Source organism: Barbus barbus, assembly GCF_936440315.1.
Source record: "Barbus barbus genome assembly, chromosome: 36".
NCBI lineage: Eukaryota > Metazoa > Chordata > Actinopteri > Cypriniformes > Cyprinidae > Barbus > Barbus barbus.
The window spans coordinates 18,428,477-18,450,474 of record NC_136714.1 but is presented as its reverse complement, the minus strand read 5'-3'; the positions used below and the strand labels follow the sequence as shown (position 1 = coordinate 18,450,474).

Genomic DNA, 21,998 nt, shown 5'->3' with positions numbered 1-21,998 from the left:
AATGGTCGCTTTGTAGAGCCAGGGCTCGACAGTGCGAGCATTTCACTCGCATTTGCGACTAAAAATAGATGTGTGCGAACTGGAAAATGTATTTAGGAGCACAAGTGCGAATACAAAACAAAATACAAACCAGCCTAACTTATACAGTAGCCTATAACAAACGTATTAATTTATTCTGTTTATTTATGGAAAAAATTGCGATGCAGCCTCATATGATTACTTTAGAACTTTAAAAAGGCAACGGTTTAATTTAAATGAGCACAGATGAGAAGAAAAGCGGAGCGAGTTAAAGTGAAGACGCACTGAATGACGCACATTCACCACTAGAGGGCGCTGCCGTTACCCCGGTAACCCAGTAAACAAATCAGCTGCGCTACTTTCCTAAAACTGTAAATAATGTTTCACACTCGCAGTCATTTAGATATTTATATTCGCTTTAGTCTTCACAATAGCATCAAATAATTCTTACTTAATGAGCTATTTATTTTCAAACATTGTTTCTAAGCTAAAACATGGCCCATCCACTGATCTATAATAGAGAACAGTGGGCCTATCTATATATCAACGACTGATTCGTTATTATTGTTCAGTAACACAAGTTACATTAGTTAACATGAAAAAAACAATGACTGCATTTATTAATAATGCTATCTTAATTTCAACTTTTAATAATACATTATAAAATCAAAAGTTGTCTTAATATAATTCAATGGAGCTAACATTAACTAACAGTTGTATTTTTTATTAATCAACATTAACAAAGAATATTAACTACTGCAACAATTAGCTATTGCACATTTTTAGTTAATGTTAACCTGCTTTAACTAATGTTAACAAATGGACCTTACTTATATTGTTCTTTCGTTCATTTGAACAATCTTTTGCACTCTAATCTTGAAACACTTGTTTACTTTATATTTTTATGTTTTTTTTATAAAAAAGTATTTTAGTAAATTCTCTTTAATAAAGTTATTTAACCTGTTAGGGGGACAACACCTTTTTTCACTTAGAAATTATATATTGTGATTTAAAAACAAAAACATATACCGTGACAAAAGCTTCAATGATTATTGTGAAAATTTTATACGGACACAGTTTAATAGGATTATAACTAATTACATAATTAGCCTATTAAATAGTGTCTGAAGTAAAATTATTTAAGAACCTTGTGTACTTTCTGTATTCTGATAAATTAAATAATTGTGCTTGTAAATGTCTCTTTGTATCCCCTTATTAAGCTAAAACACCTAATTTGAAAAATTTGCATTGCGCCCCTAAATTTTTTTAATGCGCTCCTAAATGTTTTGACTTAGGAGCACATGTGCTCCTTGGGGAATAGGTAAGCGTCAAGCCCTGTGTAGAGCCCTGTTTCGCCTCAGAGGAAAGACCACAAACCAGTGGAGGTGAGTTTTCCAGTTCAGCCCAGAGTATTTATATACTCTCCCAGGGCATTCCCACATACACTGCAATAAAACAGGTCAATTATATTCCATTTCCTTTCACTTGCTAGATGGCAGGGAGAGAATCCTATTTTTTTATTTATTTTTTATAATTTAAAGGGAAACAAAACTGTATTTGCTGTCAGCTATATTGTTTGGTCTTAAATGGATGGGGTTTCCTTGCAATAGGAATACCTCAGGGCGTGAATCCTTCATGGTTTATTGTCAATCCTGAAGGGTGAGTAATGGCAGCGACCCAAAGAAAATGGATATAGAGGTATACGAGATTAGATCATCCAAGACTCTGGATAATGCTGCACCATGCAGTGATTTTATTGGCGGCGGCATGTGTTTGCTTTGTTGGAAGAATCTCCACAAGTTCAGGCTGGAATAATATAGGAAGAGATTGTTGGGATTCTTAATGTCCTCTTTATTCAAATTTCAAAGTGTAGGTGGAAATATGAACAGGATATGCAACATTTCACAGGCATGCACTAATTTATGTGCATATTTAAAGATCAGTACTTTGAATTACTCCGCAGTAGTGATGGGAGATAATAAACAGTAATTTTCTCATACGCTCTTTGTTCATATTGAGCAAAACTTTCATTAGGTTGCACACCAGTGTGTTATGAGTACAAGATAAAACATGTTCAAATAGTGTTACATTCCTAGTTATGTTCCAAATAAATTACATGCTCCCTGGCCCCTAAGAGCTTGTGATGGATTTGAGAGGAAAGAACAGGGACACACTGTTATCTTTTGTGGTTTGTGGCGCTCGTGGTGATTTCAGCGTCTGCTGTCATTTATTATGAGGACATAATAAATACATGAACAATATCTCCAAAATTGATCTGAGAATCACTTCACGAGCATTTTACCATTTCATTTGAGTAAAACTAGCGTCGTATCATATACACACAGAACTTTAAAGGTATTCACAGCAACCCATCAAAATAAAAGTTTGGTTTAACTTATTAAAGAGATTGTGCCAGAAATAGGCTATATTACTATTATTTAGTAGAATGTACATACGTAGTACTACTATTTAGGGCTGCACGATTATGACAAAAATCATAATTGTCGATTATTCCCGATAATTGCAATTGCGATTTATTAATTTCGATCATCACAATTTACATTGAATGTTGTTATACCATTGTTTGAAGCAACCACATGCCATATTTTAGATGAAAATAAACAAGCTGAAAACACTAGCTGAAAAACTTCTATAGTATTAAGCCTCAAATGTGAACTGTATATTGGTATTATATATATGCATATAGTAACATGCATGGTATTATAATGCTATACTAAAACTAAAATTAAAGCAATGCAAAAACTCTTAAGATAACTTGTAGAAAGAAAAGAAAACATCTTAAGCACACAGAGTAACATAAGTGGATTCTGAACGATTAATTGCTGCTTTGAACGATTACGTAATTTTGGCATCCGTAATTGTAATTGTGATTAGAAATTCGATTAATTGTGCAGCCCTACTACTACTACAGTTGAAAAATAATAAAACTTTATTTTTTAAAGAAATAATCACAAAATATTTAAATTTTAATAGTAAATCCCGTTTATTTGCCAAAAATTTTAATTGTTTAATATTCATTAATTAAAATATAAATTAAATCAATGTTTTATGCCTTCATCTGATAACCAGTAAACTTTAAATACACAACACAGAATTTCTGAGGGGGGAAAAAAACATTTCATAAGGCTACTGTAAGATTAAAAAAAAAAAAAAAAAAATGCATTTAAATAATTAGACATGCTAAAACACAGAATTTGGTAACAATAAAACATAAGGTGAGAAAAAAATAAAACATTTCATATGACCCTAAACATGTTATTTTTGTTACACTTTTAATAAATTAATGTAAAATTGTATAAGTGCCATTATGCTGTTTGATTAATCAAATTTAATTTGACCATTAAAAAGGAGTCCAGGAAAATTAAAATGAAAAAAAAAAAAACGTAATCCAGAAAAATTAAAATGGAAAAAACAGAATTTAGAAAAAAATAAAACGTAATTTGGGAAAAAATAAAACGGGTTTCATAGGGCTCTACAGAATGGTGCTGCATGTGAACATATCAAGATATGAATGGGCTAAAGTGGGAATGAGATGGAAGTTGTATAGAGGGAACATTTTCAGCAAATAAAAACAAAATTTTGGTCTGCTCCTTTCTTTATTGTTTGGCTTCAGAAGAATTTGAATATAACACCTTTTTGTTGGTTGTCAATTTTGGAGCTTGATAGTGTCATTCTCCATTTGCTTTCATTGTATTAAAAATTTGCCAAATGTGCTCCTTTGTTTTCCACAGAAGAAAGTCACAGTTTTGGATTAACATGAGGTTAAATGATGACAGATTTTTCATTTTTGGACAAATTAACCCTTTAAGTACCCCACTGTGTAAGAAACAGACTTGAGAATTAGAACTGCTCCCTTCAAATTGGCTAAAACTTGAAAGGCTTGTTTGCTGTTTTGTTCATTGTTTTGTCTCATTAGGATCTTTCCCAACAATCCCTGAGAGGCGGCTTGAAACGCAAAAGCTGTGGCATAAAGTGAGCTGCATTTATGTGCTGACAAAACACATAAAAGTGGAAACACTCGGCAGATGTTGAAAACCTGTCTGCTGTTACGAGTTATAGGATGTGTAGATGGGATAAGATTTCCTTCTCTGTCTCGTATCGCATAGTACCAGGGAGCTCGCTTGGCATGTTTGGGCTGGTTGAAGTGTGTCAGTATTCTCCTATTTTCCCCTCTCATCCTCTTACGCTTCCCTTTCTATTCCTTTCTGGACCGTGAGGTTCCTCCCATGAACCTCCTTTCCCTCTAATCAAATTTATGGTAACACGTAATCTCCACTGACCAGTAACAATGTAACCTTGCTCGTGGTTATCATAAAATGATTTCGCTTTAAATTGTATTAGCAGAACTAAAATCCATTCAGCACTGATCACATTTTTTTTCTCTCTTTTCATCTAAAGCTTGCGTTTGCTTGTTTGGCGCTCAGCTCTGGCTTACTCTGGCTTAGGCAAAGCTTTTTTTTTTTTTTTTTTCTCCTCTCTTCTTTTTTTACCATCTGCTTTGAAATTAATGGCCATGTTGAAAACTAGGCTAAATCTAGAGTGACATCTTTTACTCCCCCCCCCACCCCCCATGCCATTCCTCTATCTGTTTTAAAGGCATGCCAATGTGCTGCCAGCTAGTGACTGTGTGACTGCTCATTGCAGATAAATTCACACGCACCATCTCAAAGCACAATCTCTTGGATTTAGACTTACCCGGCACGCATGTTCCCTCAGAATCATCGTAAGATCAACACCATCGTAAGATCTTTACCAAGCCAACCATATTCCTCTCATCTCACTTTGAGTTCATGTGTTTTGATACCATGTTGCATGTTTTCCTTTTTTTCAAGGTGGGATGCCTATTTTAGGTATGTCACTTTGATTGATTCCAACATGTGATGTGGTCTGTCGTCTCTGTTGTAGGATCACAACTAAAGGATTTTCACTTCAGTTTAACATTACGTCTCCGAAGAGCTTCCACTCATTAGCATTTCCAACCCTACCATCACAGCCTTTCACATTAAAACATTCTCTTTTAGTCTGGCTGCTTGTCCTAATTGAGCTTCAGTGTTAGAAGAGCAAAACACTCTCCTCTCGGGCTCCAGGCTCTCTGTCTGGGTCTGTATGTGTGGCTGCAGCTCTGATCCTCCTCACCAGCCCCTGGCTGGATCTGCTGCCTTCTGATGAAAGCATGAACACATCCGGTGAGCAGAAGCCAAAGCGAAACTGTGATCCCTACTGTCTCCCCCACCTCCTGCCTTTCTCAAGTGAGATCAGTGATAGGGAGCGCCTTTTTGATCCTGTTAGCTCATGCTCCTCTCTTCCATATCCCCTTGAAAAAGCCTTCTGTCTCCTACACTCGTTTTCTTTCCAGCTTCAAGCACTGTCAGCTGCAACATGTGACTTTGGTCCAGACTCGTCGGATTTGCTTGTTATTACTGAAGAATGTCAAAGATTTATCGGGAGTTAATTAAATTACACTGTGCCATAATGAGTGAAGGAGCTTTTTGGAGAGATTGTTTGTTGTTGTCACGTAGAGAGATGATAAACCTGCACCGCTGAGAGGTGTCTCAGGGCCGCCCAGCCTATTGTGAAGTCTTTCCCTCTGCTGCTGTTATCTCCTGCTGTTAATTCCAGTGGCTGCTGCCAAAAATCTCTCAAACCAAATTCCACTGCATGTGTAAACAGGAAGTGTGTCTTAAACAGGATATTGGGACCATGTATTTTGAGTGAGGGTAATGTATTTTATTTTATTTTTTTAAATAAGCAGATAATAATAATAATAATGATAATGTTGTATCATATAATTTATAGTTATAAATGTTATAATATAAAAAAAATATTTATAAAATACAATTATTGTCTAATTAGTTATTGGCTTATAGATGAAATGTACTGTAAATGGGTCACACATGCACTTTCCAAATGGTATCCACTGAATGAGCCAGGATGACTCAGTACTGAAAAGAACATCCAAGAACTTAGGCAAGTGCTACAAAGTTGAGCTGCCCACACATGTGCCTGGATTCATGCTAAAATTTGTGTTTTAGGATATAGGCAGACTGTTCTAAACTCTAGGGAGTTTGCATTGAAATATTCATTGGGATCTCTATGAAGATATATAATAAGGATAATCTTTCCTCTAGGCTCCTTTGCTTCACAATTGGGAATGTAATTCTTTTGCTGCGTTTTAAATAGTGTTTTATGCATTCCTGCCTAAAACACAATCTGAGATTCATTTTCAAAAGAGTTAAAGAAATAGGTCACCCAATTTTTTTTCTTTTTCTTTTTTCTTGGCATTTACTCAATCTAAACCTAAACAAATTTTCTGTGAAACACAAAAGGTAATATTTAGAAGAATGTCAGAATTTCTCTTTTTGAAATATTCTGTATTCAGAAAGGCACGGAAAACAAACAACGATTGCTAGAGGTAGCCTGTTACATTAAAGTACATAAAGTTTTACTTACCACATAAACAGAGATGACAACCGATGACTATTATGCCACCCGCAGTTGAAACTAGCTTTCAGAAGAGATCAGATGTGTTAAAACATTAGCCACATTTAAACCCAGACTGCATTGCACTGTGCACTGTGCTACGTCCAAACTAATTGCACTGTGTTTTATGTATAATCATTTTCTACTCCTAACTGTTTTAAATTAATTTTAAATAAATTTTTATTTGTTTTTATTGTTGTGGTGATGATTTATTTTGAATTCCTTGTTTTTATTGTTGTGATTTTTTATTTATTTATTTTTTTATTTTTTTAATGACTATTTCACTTCCTTTTAAATAAACCACTTTGAATTACCATTGTGTATGAAATGGGCTATATAAATAAACTTGCCTTGCTGTGATGCATCATATTTGAATACATAAAGATAAAATGTAAGTTGGTTTGGAACAACATAATTTTCATTTTTGGGTGAACATTTTCTGTAAATATTGACTCTCATCCAAAATTAATTTGTATGTTTTTCACTTTGTTTGTCTGGGTAAATATTCACCCCCGTGGCTCTCCTTTTCCTTTTGTCTTATTTAAATAGGCTGTTTGTCAGGTTGTATAGATGTTGTCTCTGGTGATTGAGTGATGACTTTGCCTGGGTGTGAAGATTATTATTTAAATGGTGACATGCACAGAAGCCATGGAATCAACCGAGTGATTAAGAGGCCATTTTCTATGTTAATGACATTAGCTAGCTCTGAGATAATGGCAGCTAAGTGCTGAGAGCCAGCAGCTGCTCTCAGAACCAGACATGAGCAGTGTCAAACACTCCTCATATTGCTCCCCTGAACTGCTGCTTTTATTTGTGTTAAACAAATCTAGTCACAGTTATACTTGCAGTACATTTCTTGTTAGAAATGCAATACATTTTTTGCCATGCAGGTTATTGTGTGTGGCGTTTAAGATTCAAATACTGCCTTATAAGTTAGTCTCAGCCTCAGATGTCATGCTCAATGACCGCTGGCTGAATGTCTGATGCACATGGCACTCTTAACTGGAAACACTTCAGCAGATTTGAAGTCTTCATCTGACTGGTTGAATTCCACAGGATATTTAAACATGTCGAGTTCTTTAATGGTCCGTCTGGAAACAAAACCAAGCGTTCTGATCGAAGAAGAAAGCTGTGGTGTTTACATCATTCGTTCAGCATTGAGCATTCATCAATACTTACTAAACACTGTATTCTTAAAAGTATATGAGGTTCATGGCATAAACTCTTTATGAGACATTCGAAAGTTGTGAGACATTCATGAATGAATGAATGTCTGTTAATGTGGGGACATTTCCACACCCCCAAAACATGAAACGTGATTGGTTGCTTTACCTGTCAGTCATATGGCCTCTTGGGCGGTCCTTGGCCATTCAAAGTAGCTACGCAAGACAAATTATAAATTAAGTTGGCAGGAGAATTATGCTGTCTTCTAAGATAATGGATGGGAACTGAGAACCAATTTTTATTAATCAATTCTCTTGCTATTTTTAAAATACATAACCAAACCATTATAATTCATTACATTTCATTTTTTTCCCACCAAAATATTTCTTCTTCAAAGTACTAAAATTGATCGTTATAACATGTTTAGAGGTTTATGGTTTAGTAAGAATTTGCCAGAATTTGCAGCAGAAAAGCAGCTTGCTAGATTTTAGACCAAAGCTTTCATTTTGTAAATCTAGAATAAGGACCGAATGTTGTCTGTCGCTGTCATCACAGATAGCTCATATTTTTAGCTACCATCAACTTGACATGCCCACTTAAACCATTTCATGGTTGTAGAATGATTTTGCCACTGTAATTGGATTGGCTGTTTCTAAAGAAGCTTCTGTCGCTGATGGCACAGATGCGGTGGAGTGATGCTTTCTCTTTATGCATGCCCTTCGGTTATGCATTTTTAAGGCGTGTAATTTTTGAAGTGGGCCGCACAGCAAGGGAGGTACAAGATTATGTTTACAGAACACTTGCTCCGTTAAAAAACATTTGGCTGTGGTACTTTGTATGATTATTTCAAATGAGCATGTCCAATGCTAATGTCACTTTGCATTTGTATAAACAGAAGCATCCATTCCCCAAGCAAACAACCCAAGAAACGGAGCCTAGCTTCTTAGGATGTGTTCAAGATGTCTTCTGGAAGAAGAATGAGAACCTACAGCAGGGTCTAGATCACCGATATGAGGAACCACTGCCCAAAGAGAGAAATGGACTGCGGAAAATGGATGCGGCTCCCAGCTCCCCGCCCTGGCATCATAAATAACCTCACCATTGATCGGGTGTAGTCTGTGATTCTCCGCAGCCCTTCTCTCCACATTCATGTTTGCCGGCTACTTAATCCTCCGATTACTCAGTTGGACTTTGCCCAGTGTCTACAGCTCTACCTCTCTGTGATTTGCTGGGTACCCAGAATAGAGCATGTTATGGTGTTTATCTGTAATAAATCTAAAGTTATTCAAAAGTGGGTTTATACAGCACTGTCTACGTCCTAACATTGCTCCCTTTTCCAATTCAGGGATCCAAATGAAAGTTCTGTAAGATGTTCATGCTCCAAAAGAACAAAAGTGCTGAATGTGTAATAAAACAATTAGTTGAGATCCTCTGGAGTGACAGTTTCATCCTAGTTTCACAGTCTCTGAGGGTGATCGGTGTATTTCTACATTGTGAGAATTGAACTGATTTAAAAAGGCTTCTCTGGCAGCAAAATATGTATCCTGGCTACAACGCGAGTATATAAGAAAACAAACAGAAACAGGAGGAAAACACTCTCTCTGGTGCTTAAGCATGCATTTTTTATAAATGTTTGAGAGACTAAAAAAAAAAAAGGGATTTATGATTCTGGAATTTCGGATCGAGGTTTAACAGAAATGGGAAATCAGGTCAGATGGTGATAAAAGATTTTGACTTCCTTTATTTTTGTGTCCCCATCTTCCACCAGATCAGACCGTCAGGCATCCATTCATTCTCTTGACTTAGTTGAAGGGAATCTGGACGGATGAGTCCAGATAGTGTTCTGGGGCACTGAAGAGCTCCCATTGTCTTCACACAGTGCTCTACCAGAGCCCTGACAGTGGACATGTTGATACACGGTTCATTTATCTTGCCAGGTCGGGCCATTTATTTTGTGAACATTTCTGAATGTAAATGGCTTGCCATTTTCCATTATCTGTGAGAAGCTAGTCTTTGTTCCTCTGTTGAGGATTCCTCTGGTTCAGCTGGCAGAGGATCTTTTCAGAAAGCCTGCCATGGTGAGGGACATGCCTCTCAGTGGACTTGTGTGAATTGGTCTGGTTCCTGGCTCTTTTCACTGGACCGACTTGAAAAGATGCGTTTTGTTTTTTTCACCATTATCACAAATTTAAATGTATATTCGTATAAAAGTAATCCACGCAGAACACAATTTTGAAAGCAGTCTTCTTGTTTTTGAAGACAACTCAGCAGTTTTCTGCACTCTTTTTTGTTTGTTTTTACACAGCAGATGGGGTTCCTGTGAGGTACACTGTATTTGATTTGATCACGACTTAGAGGGGTTTCTGTGATAAATTGGGCCTTTTGGATAATCCTATCAGATTATCATTTGCATACCAGTATACATTATTCATTTAGTGTCTGCCTCTCCAATTAGTCGAAGTCAGGTTTTTCTCCGGAGAGGTTTTAACATCTGTGCGACCCTGGAAATCCTGCAGGAGATTTGAGCTAATCAGCCACAGCCTCATCAGCTCTTCAGAGGTGTGTTTGCCTGTGTGTTTACTCTTTTTGCTTTTCATTCCCTCACTCTTTCTTGCTCTGTCTTGACCTGTCCTGGGCACCATGCTCCAGTGGGAGCTTCCTCTCTGTGAGCGAGACAAAGGATCAGAGTGCTTGACAAAATGCCACTGCCATGCCTGTCAATGAGGGCGGCGCCCCCTCACATCCCCACTCGGCTCGGGATCGACCCTTTGCCAGTTTCCTTTTAAAGATATTTTTGCTGCCCTTGCACCTGGATTCCACCCCCTTAACATCTTAGCTTGTGCTCAGTGCCATCTATTTAAAACCATCTGGCCATTTATGTGGTTTGCTGTTTTGACTGTTTGCTCACATCTTTTATGCCTTTTTCTTCCGATTCCGATGCCGATTCATACCATAGATACAGAAGTTTCTCTGACGGCTGTCTGACTACATCTCGCCACAGTCTAGACTCCAGTGCTTCACCCGCTGACTCGCTGTCTGCTTCTGCGCCTGCCTTCTTCCTAACTGACTGTCTTTTTGAGTTGCTGCTTCAAGGCTTAAAACGCTTGACTGCTTGACAGATTGTTTGACTCTGACTTCTTCACTCATGTTTTTGAAGTGAATCATTGGTTGGATTGATCTGTGCTCCTCATGCCCCTATGCGGAGTGATTCTCCCTTGCCCCGGTCTCGCTTTGTTTTTCTGCTTCTCAGACACAACAATCTTCCCCTAGGACTTCATTGCTGCCTTTAAACTTGTCTTTCTCTTTTTTCTATCTTGATTTTTCTGCTCATCCCTCTCTTCTCTTCATGAAAGGTTTCATTTTTGTTTATTTAGTTTATTAGTGGATGATCTTGCAGTTTGGAAGACACATCCTGTGAGGGCGGTGCACCTGAGGCAGAGAGGGTAATTCTTTATTTCCTGAGTATGTACCCGTTCCTGAGGGATGAGTGTTAGGGAATGACAGCTCTTTGTAACCTGGTTTCTTCCTCTAGCTGTTTATCCAGGAGCTGTCTTTCCTCTTCCTATTTGGTTTTTATTGAAAAAAGCAGAATTTGAGTGCTTGTGCTGAATGAGACAGGTGGTGCTCTGATCTTTCCGTGTACTAGTCCTTACTAGAATCTTAATGCAAAGAGAGCAACAGCCACATAAACATAGCCTGGGGTTGAGGTGTTCACCTGCTATGACACTGCACAGCCAAAAGCGATACCTTTGCGCTTCCCGTAAGCAATTGAAAGACTAAGGAAAGACGTGATTAGCATGAAGAAACAGTAGCCTATTCATCTGAGCTGGATGCAGCCAATTCATACTTTAAAAGCCAGAGTGTGTTTTTAACGGTTAGTGGGTTCAGAACAGACTGAACTTCTGGTCTCAGAGAGAGAAAAAAACGATGAAGAGAGAAATTACTGAAACATCTCTTTTTAAGAGACCACTGTCTGCTCCAAAAGCAAGTTGCTGCACACCAAAATGTGTAGTATCATGTCTTATAGGGGGACATTTTCTGTATCACCTGGGAATACAAAATGAGAACAATAAACTTCCCACATTTTTGTTGGGTATGCTATTTTAGTGGTGCTTGCTAGGCACTTTTACCCAGTGGCCATTTTTTTAAAGACGTGGTTTCCAGTGTTTTGGGATTTGTATATATTTTATATTAATTAATTTTAGTTAATTTTTACTTGAACTAAAATGGCATCTGATTTTAATCAACAAAAATGTAATTTTAGTTAACTAAAGTGCAAATGTATATTTTATATAATGCTATATCAGATACATTTTATATAATTATACAGGTCCTTTTCAAAAAATTAGCATATTGTGATAAAGTTCATTATTTTCTGTAATGTACTGATAAACATTAGACTTTCATATATTTTAGATTCATTACAACACAACTGAAGTAGTTCAAGCCTTTTATTGTTTTAATATTGATGATTTTGGCATACAGCTCATGAAAACCCAAAATTCCTATCTCAAAAAATTAGCATATCATGAAAAGGTTCTCTAAACGAGCTATTAACCTAATCATCTGAATCAACTAATTAACTCTAAACACCTGCAAAAGATTCCTGAGGCTTTTAAAAACTCCCAGCCTGGTTCATTACTCAAAACCGCAATCATGGGTAAGACTGCCGACCTGACTGCTGTCCAGAAGGCCATCATTGACACCCTCAAGCAAGAGGGTAAGACACAGAAAGACATTTCTGAACGAATAGCCTGTTCCCAGAGTGCTGTATCAAGGCACCTCAGTGGGAAGTCTGTGGGAAGGAAAAAGTGTGGCAGAAAACGCAGCACAACGAGAAGAGGTGACCGGACCCTGAGGAAGATTGTGGAGAAGGACCGATTCCAGACCTTGGGGGACCTGCGGAAGCAGTGGACTGAGTCTGGAGTAGAAACATCCAGAGCCACCGTGTACAGGCGTGTGCAGGAAATGGGCTACAAGTGCCGCATTCCCCAGGTCAAGCCACTTTTGAACCAGAAACAGCGGCAGAAGCGCCTGACCTGGGCTACAGAGAAGCAGCACTGGACTGTTGCTCAGTGGTCCAAAGTACTTTTTTCGGATGAAAGCAAATTTTGCATGTCACTCGGAAATCAAGGTGCCAGAGTCTGGAGGAAGACTGGGGAGAGGGAAATGCCAAAATGCCTGAAGTCCAGTGTCAAGTACCCACAGTCAGTGATGCTGGTGTTGGTCCACTGTGTTTTATCAAGGGCAGGGTCAATGCAGCTAGCTATCAGGAGATTTTGGAGCACTTCATGCTTCCATCTGCTGAAAAGCTTTATGGAGATGAAGATTTCATTTTTCAGCACGACCTGGCACCTGCTCACAGTGCCAAAACCACTGGTAAATGGTTTACTGACCATGGTATTACTGTGCTCAATTGGCCTGCCAACTCTCCTGACCTGAACCCCATAGAGAATCTGTGGGATATTGTGAAGAGAAAGTTGAGAGACGCAAGACCCAACACTCTGGATGAGCTTAAGGCCGCTATCGAAGCATCCTGGGCCTCCATAACACCTCAGCAGTGCCACAGGCTGATTGCCTCCATGCCACGCCGCATTGAAGCAGTCATTTCTGCAAAAGGATTCCCGACCAAGTATTGAGTGCATAACTGAACATAATTATTTGAAGGTTGACTTTTTTTGTATTAAGAACACTTTTCTTTTATTGGTCGGATGAAATATGCTAATTTTTTGAGATAGGAATTTTGGGTTTTCATGATCTGTATGCCAAAATCATCAATATTAAAACAATAAAAGGCTTGAACTACTTCAGTTGTGTTGTAATGAATCTAAAATATATGAAAGTCTAATGTTTATCAGTACATTACAGAAAATAATGACCTTTATCACAATATGCTAATTTTTTGAAAAGGACCTGTATATAGGTCTTTTGTATGATTATTTTTGTCTTTTTGTCTTGTGCATCACGTACAGTGCATAGCTACCCTCTTGTGTTTCCAGCATAATGCTGATCCTGACACGCTTGGGGTTGTCTTACAGCTCTCATTAAGGGCTAGTTTTACAAGTGGCATCACGGCTGTGAGAATTTAATCCGGCTTGTGTTCTAAGGGTGGTTATCTCCATTGTACTGGCTTTAATGTGACAAATAGGCCTCCTCTGTCTCGCTTTGCACGAGAAACAGAGCTGTTAGTGGTGTGTTCACAATAGGGGTTGTGATTCCTGCTGAATAATGGTGGCATGCTTGTAATATCTCTGGTTTACTGCCCCCTTCGCTCCTGAATCATTACTAGTATGGAATACACTATTCGCCTTAAGTGTACTGTTGTGAACACAGCAACCAGTATTTGTGCAGTTTGTTTCCACTCCTGTCTCCATAGAACTGCGAACCCATGCACATAATTGAATTATATGGAATACATGAATTAAACATGAGACATGATTCATTGACATTTGGTGGGTGAAAATAAACAATGACAAAGTTGTTATTGTTTTGTCCCTGTTTGTGTGGTTGTATTGGTTTCACCCAGCTCAAGTCAATTATATTAGACAAATTCTCATTACAAGGAACGTTTATGCATGAATTCTCTGAAACAAATAAGGAGCAGGAGCCAGTGTTGTATCATACTGGCACCAGTGTTACTAACAGTAATGACTGTGCGGTGAAAGAAGGATCAGGAAAGAAGGTTTGCTTTAGATACCCTAAGGACAGAAGGATTGGTAGGTTTGTAGGTTGGTAAGTGAACAGTGCCTGGGGTAGATCATGCCAGAGGCGATCCGTCAGACGCTCATTGGCTTATCTAAGCCAAGCCTGGGCCTGGGGATCCAAATCACAGTGTGTGATAACTGTTTGCTTAATCATTGGTACAGGAAGAAGGAAATGAGCTGACTGTCGATAGGCTCCAGGAAATTAAATATGCTCCTCACGCTGCAGAAATGAGATGGTGTCAGAGTTCTCCATGCCTGTGAAGTGACAGTGTTTTAATGCTGTTGAATATGGAAATATTTCCATAGGTTTGTAGTTATTTTCCAAAAAGGCTTTTCCATTTATATATATATATATATATATATATATATATTTTTTTTTTTAAAGCAATCAGGTTGAAATCAAAATCTTACCAAAATGATCTGACATTCTTTATTTGTGTCCTTCTTTTCCAGTTTCTGTGTCTGAAGAACATCCGAACATTCCTGAAAGTGTGCCATGATAAGTTTGGCCTGAGGAACAGCGAGCTGTTTGATCCCTTTGATCTCTTTGACGTGAGGGACTTTGGGAAGGTGAGAAACAGTGGTTTTGCTGAGCACGGAGGTTATCTAAGACTATTAATCATTTTGCACCATCATGTTTAAGTCTGCAGCTGAATGACATTAATGTTGTGTGCACTTTTATGGGAGATTATCCCATAAGTGAGGCTATTGTGCATAAGCTTTGTTCCACTACTTATAACACTCTCACACACAATCCATTAATGCTGGAGATAATATAAAAGTGTGTGCTATGCTTAATCGGCCCTGTGTGGATTTCTTCCCCCTAGTCTTATCTTCACTGCACATTTGAATATTCACATGCACATTTGATCACACACCTCGGGGTCACAAACGTGCTTGTGTGTGCCAGTGCATATCTGTGTTACTACCCATATGGCTTGTGTGTGTGTTTATGCATGTTTCCAAGGATTTCAACAGTACTCGTTTTAGGTGACTGATGATCAGCTTTTAACGTGATTTAGGGGCGAGTTGTGTGGGAAAGATCTCGTAACTATTCACTATATCATCTAGCCTAGGGTTTTCAAACTTTGGTGCCTGGGATCCCCGAATATGATACTCCCCTTGCAGATGAGAAAAAAATTGTATATCTGCTCGTTGTCAGATTGTTCCAGCTTTTTCCACACTCTTAAAAGGCACATTTCTAACTGTCAAATGCTCTGTCAGAGTTTTCTCTAATGTGTAAGAGCCATTATGCTGACTTTGCTCTGACAGTCATCCAAGTATTGGAGAAAACGTGATGTCTTTAAGAACAACTGAACCCTGATCTTTATATCACTGACAGTTTAGTCAATGCACTGACCTCCGTGATAGAAGCTCATTGTTAATTCTGTTTCTTAGTGCTAATTCAGCTTGATGTCTACCGTTTATATTGGATATGGGTTCTTCCTTATTATCAGTATAGTTTTAATAGTTATTAGTGGGAAAAAAGTGCTGTAAAGATTAGTAGAATTAAAGAGAAGACAACTTCCTTGTTATTGATCGTTCCGGTTGCATGAATTGACTTCATGAAGTATTTACAGGTGCAAAGCACTTTGTTCGACCATTGAAACATTTCCAATCCAATAGTTCTGGTTAACTACAGCTCAGAAAGCGTGTCTGGACATTTCCAACGCCTCGGTCAGGAAAGAAAAGAGCGGCAAGACGATGAGAGTGTTTTAAAGTCTCAAAGGGAGGGGCGTAGACAGCGAGATTAAGCCTTTGCCGGACGGTGAGCTTTAATGGATAATGTGGAAGACGGTGAGTGAGGGTCAATGAGCACACGGAAAACAATATTAAAACCCTCAAGCAGTCAGAATCAATCACACACACCCTCCACATGCCAATGTGTAAATTGTGTTTGCGTCGACTCGAAGGTGACGGGCTTGTCCCATCATTGATTCTCCATTAAGGGCAAGCAACGCATTATAATATATTGAAGTAGGCAGCTCGATGTCAGTGCGCCATACATGCAAATCGTCCACCTCCTTTTAAAGGAAGAGAGACGGATGCTTCTGAAGCTTTAGAGCTGAAGGATATAGAAAGCCTTTTTAATCTTTCAGTAGTGCATACATCGTTGAACTTTCACCTCGGGCAGTAATATATCTCTCTGGCCTGTCAAGCTCAGGATGCCTTTAATTGGAATGGACAGTCTCAGTCCTTTGTGTCCTTGCAGTTGGTGGGACAGTTGATGTATCTGTGGCCATTGTTAGGGATGGCGGTAAGCATTGGTGTCTGTTTTAAGTGTTGTCACTCTCATGCTTGAGCCCACCTAATCTTAAGAGAGATTGAGTGACTTGTTTCCTGTTTTGTTTGAGAAGAGAGCACAAATCTGTCCGTTTAGTGTGAATATTTAGTCTCTGCATGCTCTCCATTCATCAGCACATTACTCTTTCCTGGGTGGAGCAGCTATGAGACACCTGTCCCTCCTGATGCTTCAGGTAATTGCCTCTCATCCTTTTCTCCATCTCGCTGCTTTTAGGTCTTTTAAACAGATGGGTCACCCCCACATCTCTCACTAAATTCGCCAGAGCGCTCCTTTCAGTGCTCTGATGTGTCATGCCCTCCTCTATCCCATCAGCTCGTGGGACACATCCTTACGACAATCACAGATGGACCCAGATTCTCCTTACCATTCCATTTTCATCATTACTCATAAACACACAGCTCTCTGGGGTTCGATTTTGGTTTAACGTGGCATTCAAACTGAACTGCTTCTGTTCTTTTCCCTCTAATTGGATCTGGATATGCAGTTGTTATCATTTAAATTAACACCACAATCACTTTGGTTCACGTCTTTGTGACAATTAGTGTGATAACACTCCATCTGTTCACAGCCTGTTTATAGCTTTGTGATTTGCAACGTGTGAATCAGACAGGTTGAAGATGATTTTGATTATCATAGGGTAGATCGCACACAATTGACCCCTGCAGACCAGTTTTTGACATGGCTGTTCTACAAAATCTTATTGACCCGGTCTCTTTTGTTTAGTGTTGTCATAATTATCCCTCGTCTTTACTCAGTCCAGAGCAAATTCCCAGTGTGCTCATGTGGGCGTGCTCTAAATTAACAGTCGGTTCATCTGGGGGCATGATCAGTAAAATAGCTTCTTGATTGACACCACTGGGGCCTTTTGGAGAAAACTGGGAGTCAAATATTATTTCCATAAGATTAAATAAGAACAAAGAGTGAGACTTTTTTATAAGACTTAGTAATTCATTTGGTTTGAAATTGAAAAATCAGTTTTTCTGTCAATATTTCTAGCACTTGTCAGATCAGAAATAATTATATGCACAAAATAATAATCATATTGATTTAAAAACTATTTCTATATAAGTTTTGTTTTGTTATCTTTTAATATAACAAGCCCCATATTACCATTTAAGGCTAAAAATAGAAAGTTACAATTTCCCTTTTTTATGCACAAGTTATTTGGAGTTATTTGTCGACTGCCCCTCCCTCACAGGCTTCCTCTTTAGTTTCTCAGTATTGTGCTCAAACTGTCTGCAGCAGAAGTGCAATTCTTTTGAATTCAAAGTTACAATTCAGTGACCTATTGTGTTTGCACTCACCATGTGCATACATTTCTCTGCTCAAGTATACTTAAGCTTCACTCCTCTTCTCTCTTCTCTTTAAACGTCGTCTCAAAATAGCTGGTTGCCAGGCGCTCTTTACTGCAGCAGAGTGCTGCTCAAATACCTGTAGCACTGCTTTGAGAAAGATGCTAAGGAACAATGGTGACATTAAAGAATAGACACTCTGTAAAGGTTATTGCGGTGGTTTTTACGGCATGGAGCCAAGCTGAGGCAGCACTGATGCATTCGAGAGTTGGTTGAGGTTTTATATCAGACTGACCTGCTTTTATTTTTCGTCAGTGGTGAGGTCAGTGCCCTTTTGACCTAACGAAGTGTGATACAGATTGATCGAACAAGACATGTACTGTATCTCCTGATGGTAAATGGTTAGAGAAGTGTAAGGAGGTGGTTTTTGGTTGCTAGATTAGAATATGATCCCTGCATCCATACAGAAAGGATCATTTAGAACATTTAAAACAGTGAGAAGATTTTGTCTCTTTAGACAAACTGCTTCAGCTTAGTTTGGGATTAACCCTAGGCCATAAAGTACTTTCAGTAGCAAATTGCTTTTTCGGAATCAATCTTGTTTTGAAAGTTTCTCTTCCATCTCCGAAGGCATCCTGTTGTGAATTAAACGATACTGTGACAATAAAATTTATAGGCTATATTTGTTGTGGAAAGCCATTTTGTCCCGCTCGGATCATTAAAGCAAATGTTCTTGAATGCAAGGCGCTCTCGTCCTCCTCAAAGCAAGTGACATGTGCCTCTGTATCCCTGTCACATGCCGTTCCCCAGCGACTCCTGTCCATCAGGAGCAAGGCTGCATGTTTTAACATAAAGCTGCCAACACAATCAATTATTCATTCAAAACGCCTCACTCTTGATGATAATTCTCCTGCTATGAATAATTGAAGGGAAGTACCTGCTTCACTTTGGACCTTCCCCTTGCCACTCTCTCCCTCAAAATGCCTCATTAGCTCTTACCTCATTATTGAGGTACCTGCCAAAACAGGTGGCTGTCAGGCATCATCTGTGAACTGATACAACCATAATAATCAACTGTGGCATTCTCTTGTTCTCTCTCAATTAACATTCCTATCATGTGTTTAGCTTAAGTTTACTAAAGATAAAACCAGAGGTGGGTAGTAACGAGTTACATTTACTTCGTTACATTTACTTGAGTACATTTTTTTGGGTAACTAATACTTTTAGAGTATATTTTAAAATGGGTACTTTTACTCTTACTCAAGTATATTTTTAGAGAAAAAACGGTACTTTTACTTCGTTACTGTGGGCGACTCTCTTCTCGTTACTGTATCTTAATGCAATACAAGTTAAAAATGCTTCGGTTTATTCCAAACGTGCCGTCTACTTTTCTCTGGGCAATGAACGATGCCCATTCGCGAATGATTCATTCTTTTGAGTCGATTCTGTTTAAAGGCTTTATCAAACCAGTTGGCAAACCAGTGAATCGGTTCGCAAATCAGTTTGAATGATTCGTTCAGTTCCCCGCCGCACGCGCTGAGTCTCTGAAGCGGTTCTCGCTCAGATAACAGAGAGTTTAAGAACATCAAGAGCGTTGACGCCGTGGCTTTGGATCTACAGTCAGTTGAAAGCAAATCTGCAAAGGCTTGTTTGCTAGAGCTAACGTTATATGAAGATCTTTTATTAGATGAACACCGCGTGTGCTGTCTACTGTTCCACAGGTATAGGCCACGATACCACTATGACATTACCAGTTTGTTGTACATGTACCTTACATTAAATACAATGTATAATTTATACATTAATAAGTTGTCACAGATTAAGAAATGAACACCCGCGGAACCTGCGTTAGCTCTGCGCAGCGGCGCGCAGCCTGTTCTAGACACAATTAATATTCATATTTTTACAATATTTACGCTTGCAAAAATATAGGCTACATTTGTTTGCATTTTGCAGAACAGAAGATCCGTCAATATGCATTTGTTTCGTTAGGTTCAGAGCAGTCATGCGAGGAGTTTTCAGAGGTTTCAGTGTTAGAGGTTATAGGATAATACATAATTAATTTACTTTAAAATATAATTTAATTCAGTGATGCAAATCAGAATTTTCATCAGCTGTTACTCCAGTTTTCGGAGTCATATCCTTCAGAAATCATTATAATATATCGATTTATTTCCAGTGTTGGAAACAGTTTTGCTGCTTAATATTTTTTGTAACCTGTGACATTTTGTTCAGTATTCTTTGATGAATAGAAAGCTAAAAAGAGCAGCCCTGATAATAAATCAACATGATTTCTGAAGGATTATGCGTCTCTGAAGACTGGGGTAAAGGCTGATGAAAATTCTGATTTGCATCACTGAAATAAATTACATTATTATATATATATATATATTTTGAACGGCAGTGTGTGTGTGTGTGTGTATACACATACACATTACATAAATGTAATCTATATATCTAAATAAAAATAGACTATATTCAGTACCTATATGATCCAAAGTAACTAGTAACTAACTACTTGAGTAGTTTTTTTATCCGATACTTTTTTACTCTTACTCAAGTAACTATTCAGACTATTACTTTTACGTTTACTTGAGTAAATATTTCTAGAAGTACTTTTACTTTTACTTGAGTACAGTTTTTGGGTACTCTACCCACCTCTGGATAAAACCTAGAATAGTTTTAAGATTTAAGTAAGGAAAGTATAGAAGTGTTTCTGTTTACATTTACATTTATGCATTTAGCAGACGCTTTTATCCAAAGCGATTTACATTGCATTCAAGTTACAGTTTTTACATTTTATCAGCTCTTGCCAGCTGACCACAGTTTACGTATGGCTTTGTATTTATAATTTAATTATATTATTCATTTAAAATAATTTTATTTTGCATTACTTTTGCATTTAATTTAAATAATATTTTAAATTAATAAAATTTTTTATAAATATTTTTTAATGCAGTGTCTATATATGTATGTATGGATATGTGTATGTATGCATATGTGTGTGTGTGTATGTATATATATATATATATATATATATATATATATATATATATATATATATATACACACACACACACATACACACATATATCGATTCTGAGCTTAGTTCTTAACCGATGACGCTGAGTTTGCTTTAGAAACACTCGTATTCTGCTTGCTTTCAATTCCTCACACACATACACAACTCGAACCTTCCGTAATATAATCTTTCATAAAGTTCGGAAAGGTTGGAGCATATATGTATATGTATATATATATATATATATATATATATATATATATATATATATATATATATATATATATATATTAGGGCTGGGTAAAAAATATCGATTCTCCGATTTTAATCGATCTTCAGTTTAACGCAACGATATCGATTCGGGTTCACCCAGAGCGAGGCTTGGCCATTGCACTCCGGTTGGGCCACATAATGTGGGAATCTCGACTGCATAATTTATGGTAGTGGGGGACTGCATGAAAAAAACAACTGTGTGCACCCTATTATTAATGTAGATGTGTATTTCAGTAATAAACTTAAGTAGGAGAGTTTCAGTTACCAGCATTTATATCAAAATATGGATCCCATGTCTGCAAAACTAACATTTTAAATGAAATATTGATAGCTAATCGATATCGAATCGAATCGAAATCGAATCGAATCGAATCGAAACCATAAAAATAAGAATCGAATCGAATCGCAGAATTGGTCACAATACCCAGCCCTAATATATATGTATATATATATGTATATATATATATATATATATGTGTGTGTGTATATATGTGTGTGTGTATTAGGGCTGGGTAAAAAATATCGATTCTCCGATTTTAATCGATCTTCAGTTTAACGCAACGATATCGATTTGGGAAATCCCCGAATCAATTCTTAATGCCTGTGCTTCAGTAAGAGGATATGAATATTCACCTCTAGTCCTGAAGGTGTCACCATCTATAGATATACTTACCTGGCAGGGGAGACACCATGATCAAGAAGGCGGTTCACCCAGGGCG

At 37.8% G+C, this 21,998-nt stretch overlaps 1 protein-coding gene across 1 annotated transcript in view; it reads left to right on the top strand.

The window, feature by feature from the left end:
* Positions 1-21,998, top strand: part of LOC306856179 (guanine nucleotide exchange factor VAV2-like) — a 249,109-nt gene that overhangs the window by 53,743 nt on the left and 173,368 nt on the right. The window contains exon 2 of the mRNA XM_079395263.1: positions 14,841-14,957. Coding sequence (XP_079251389.1) covers positions 14,841-14,957 — 117 coding nt within the window. The remainder of the gene's footprint in view (positions 1-14,840; positions 14,958-21,998) is intronic.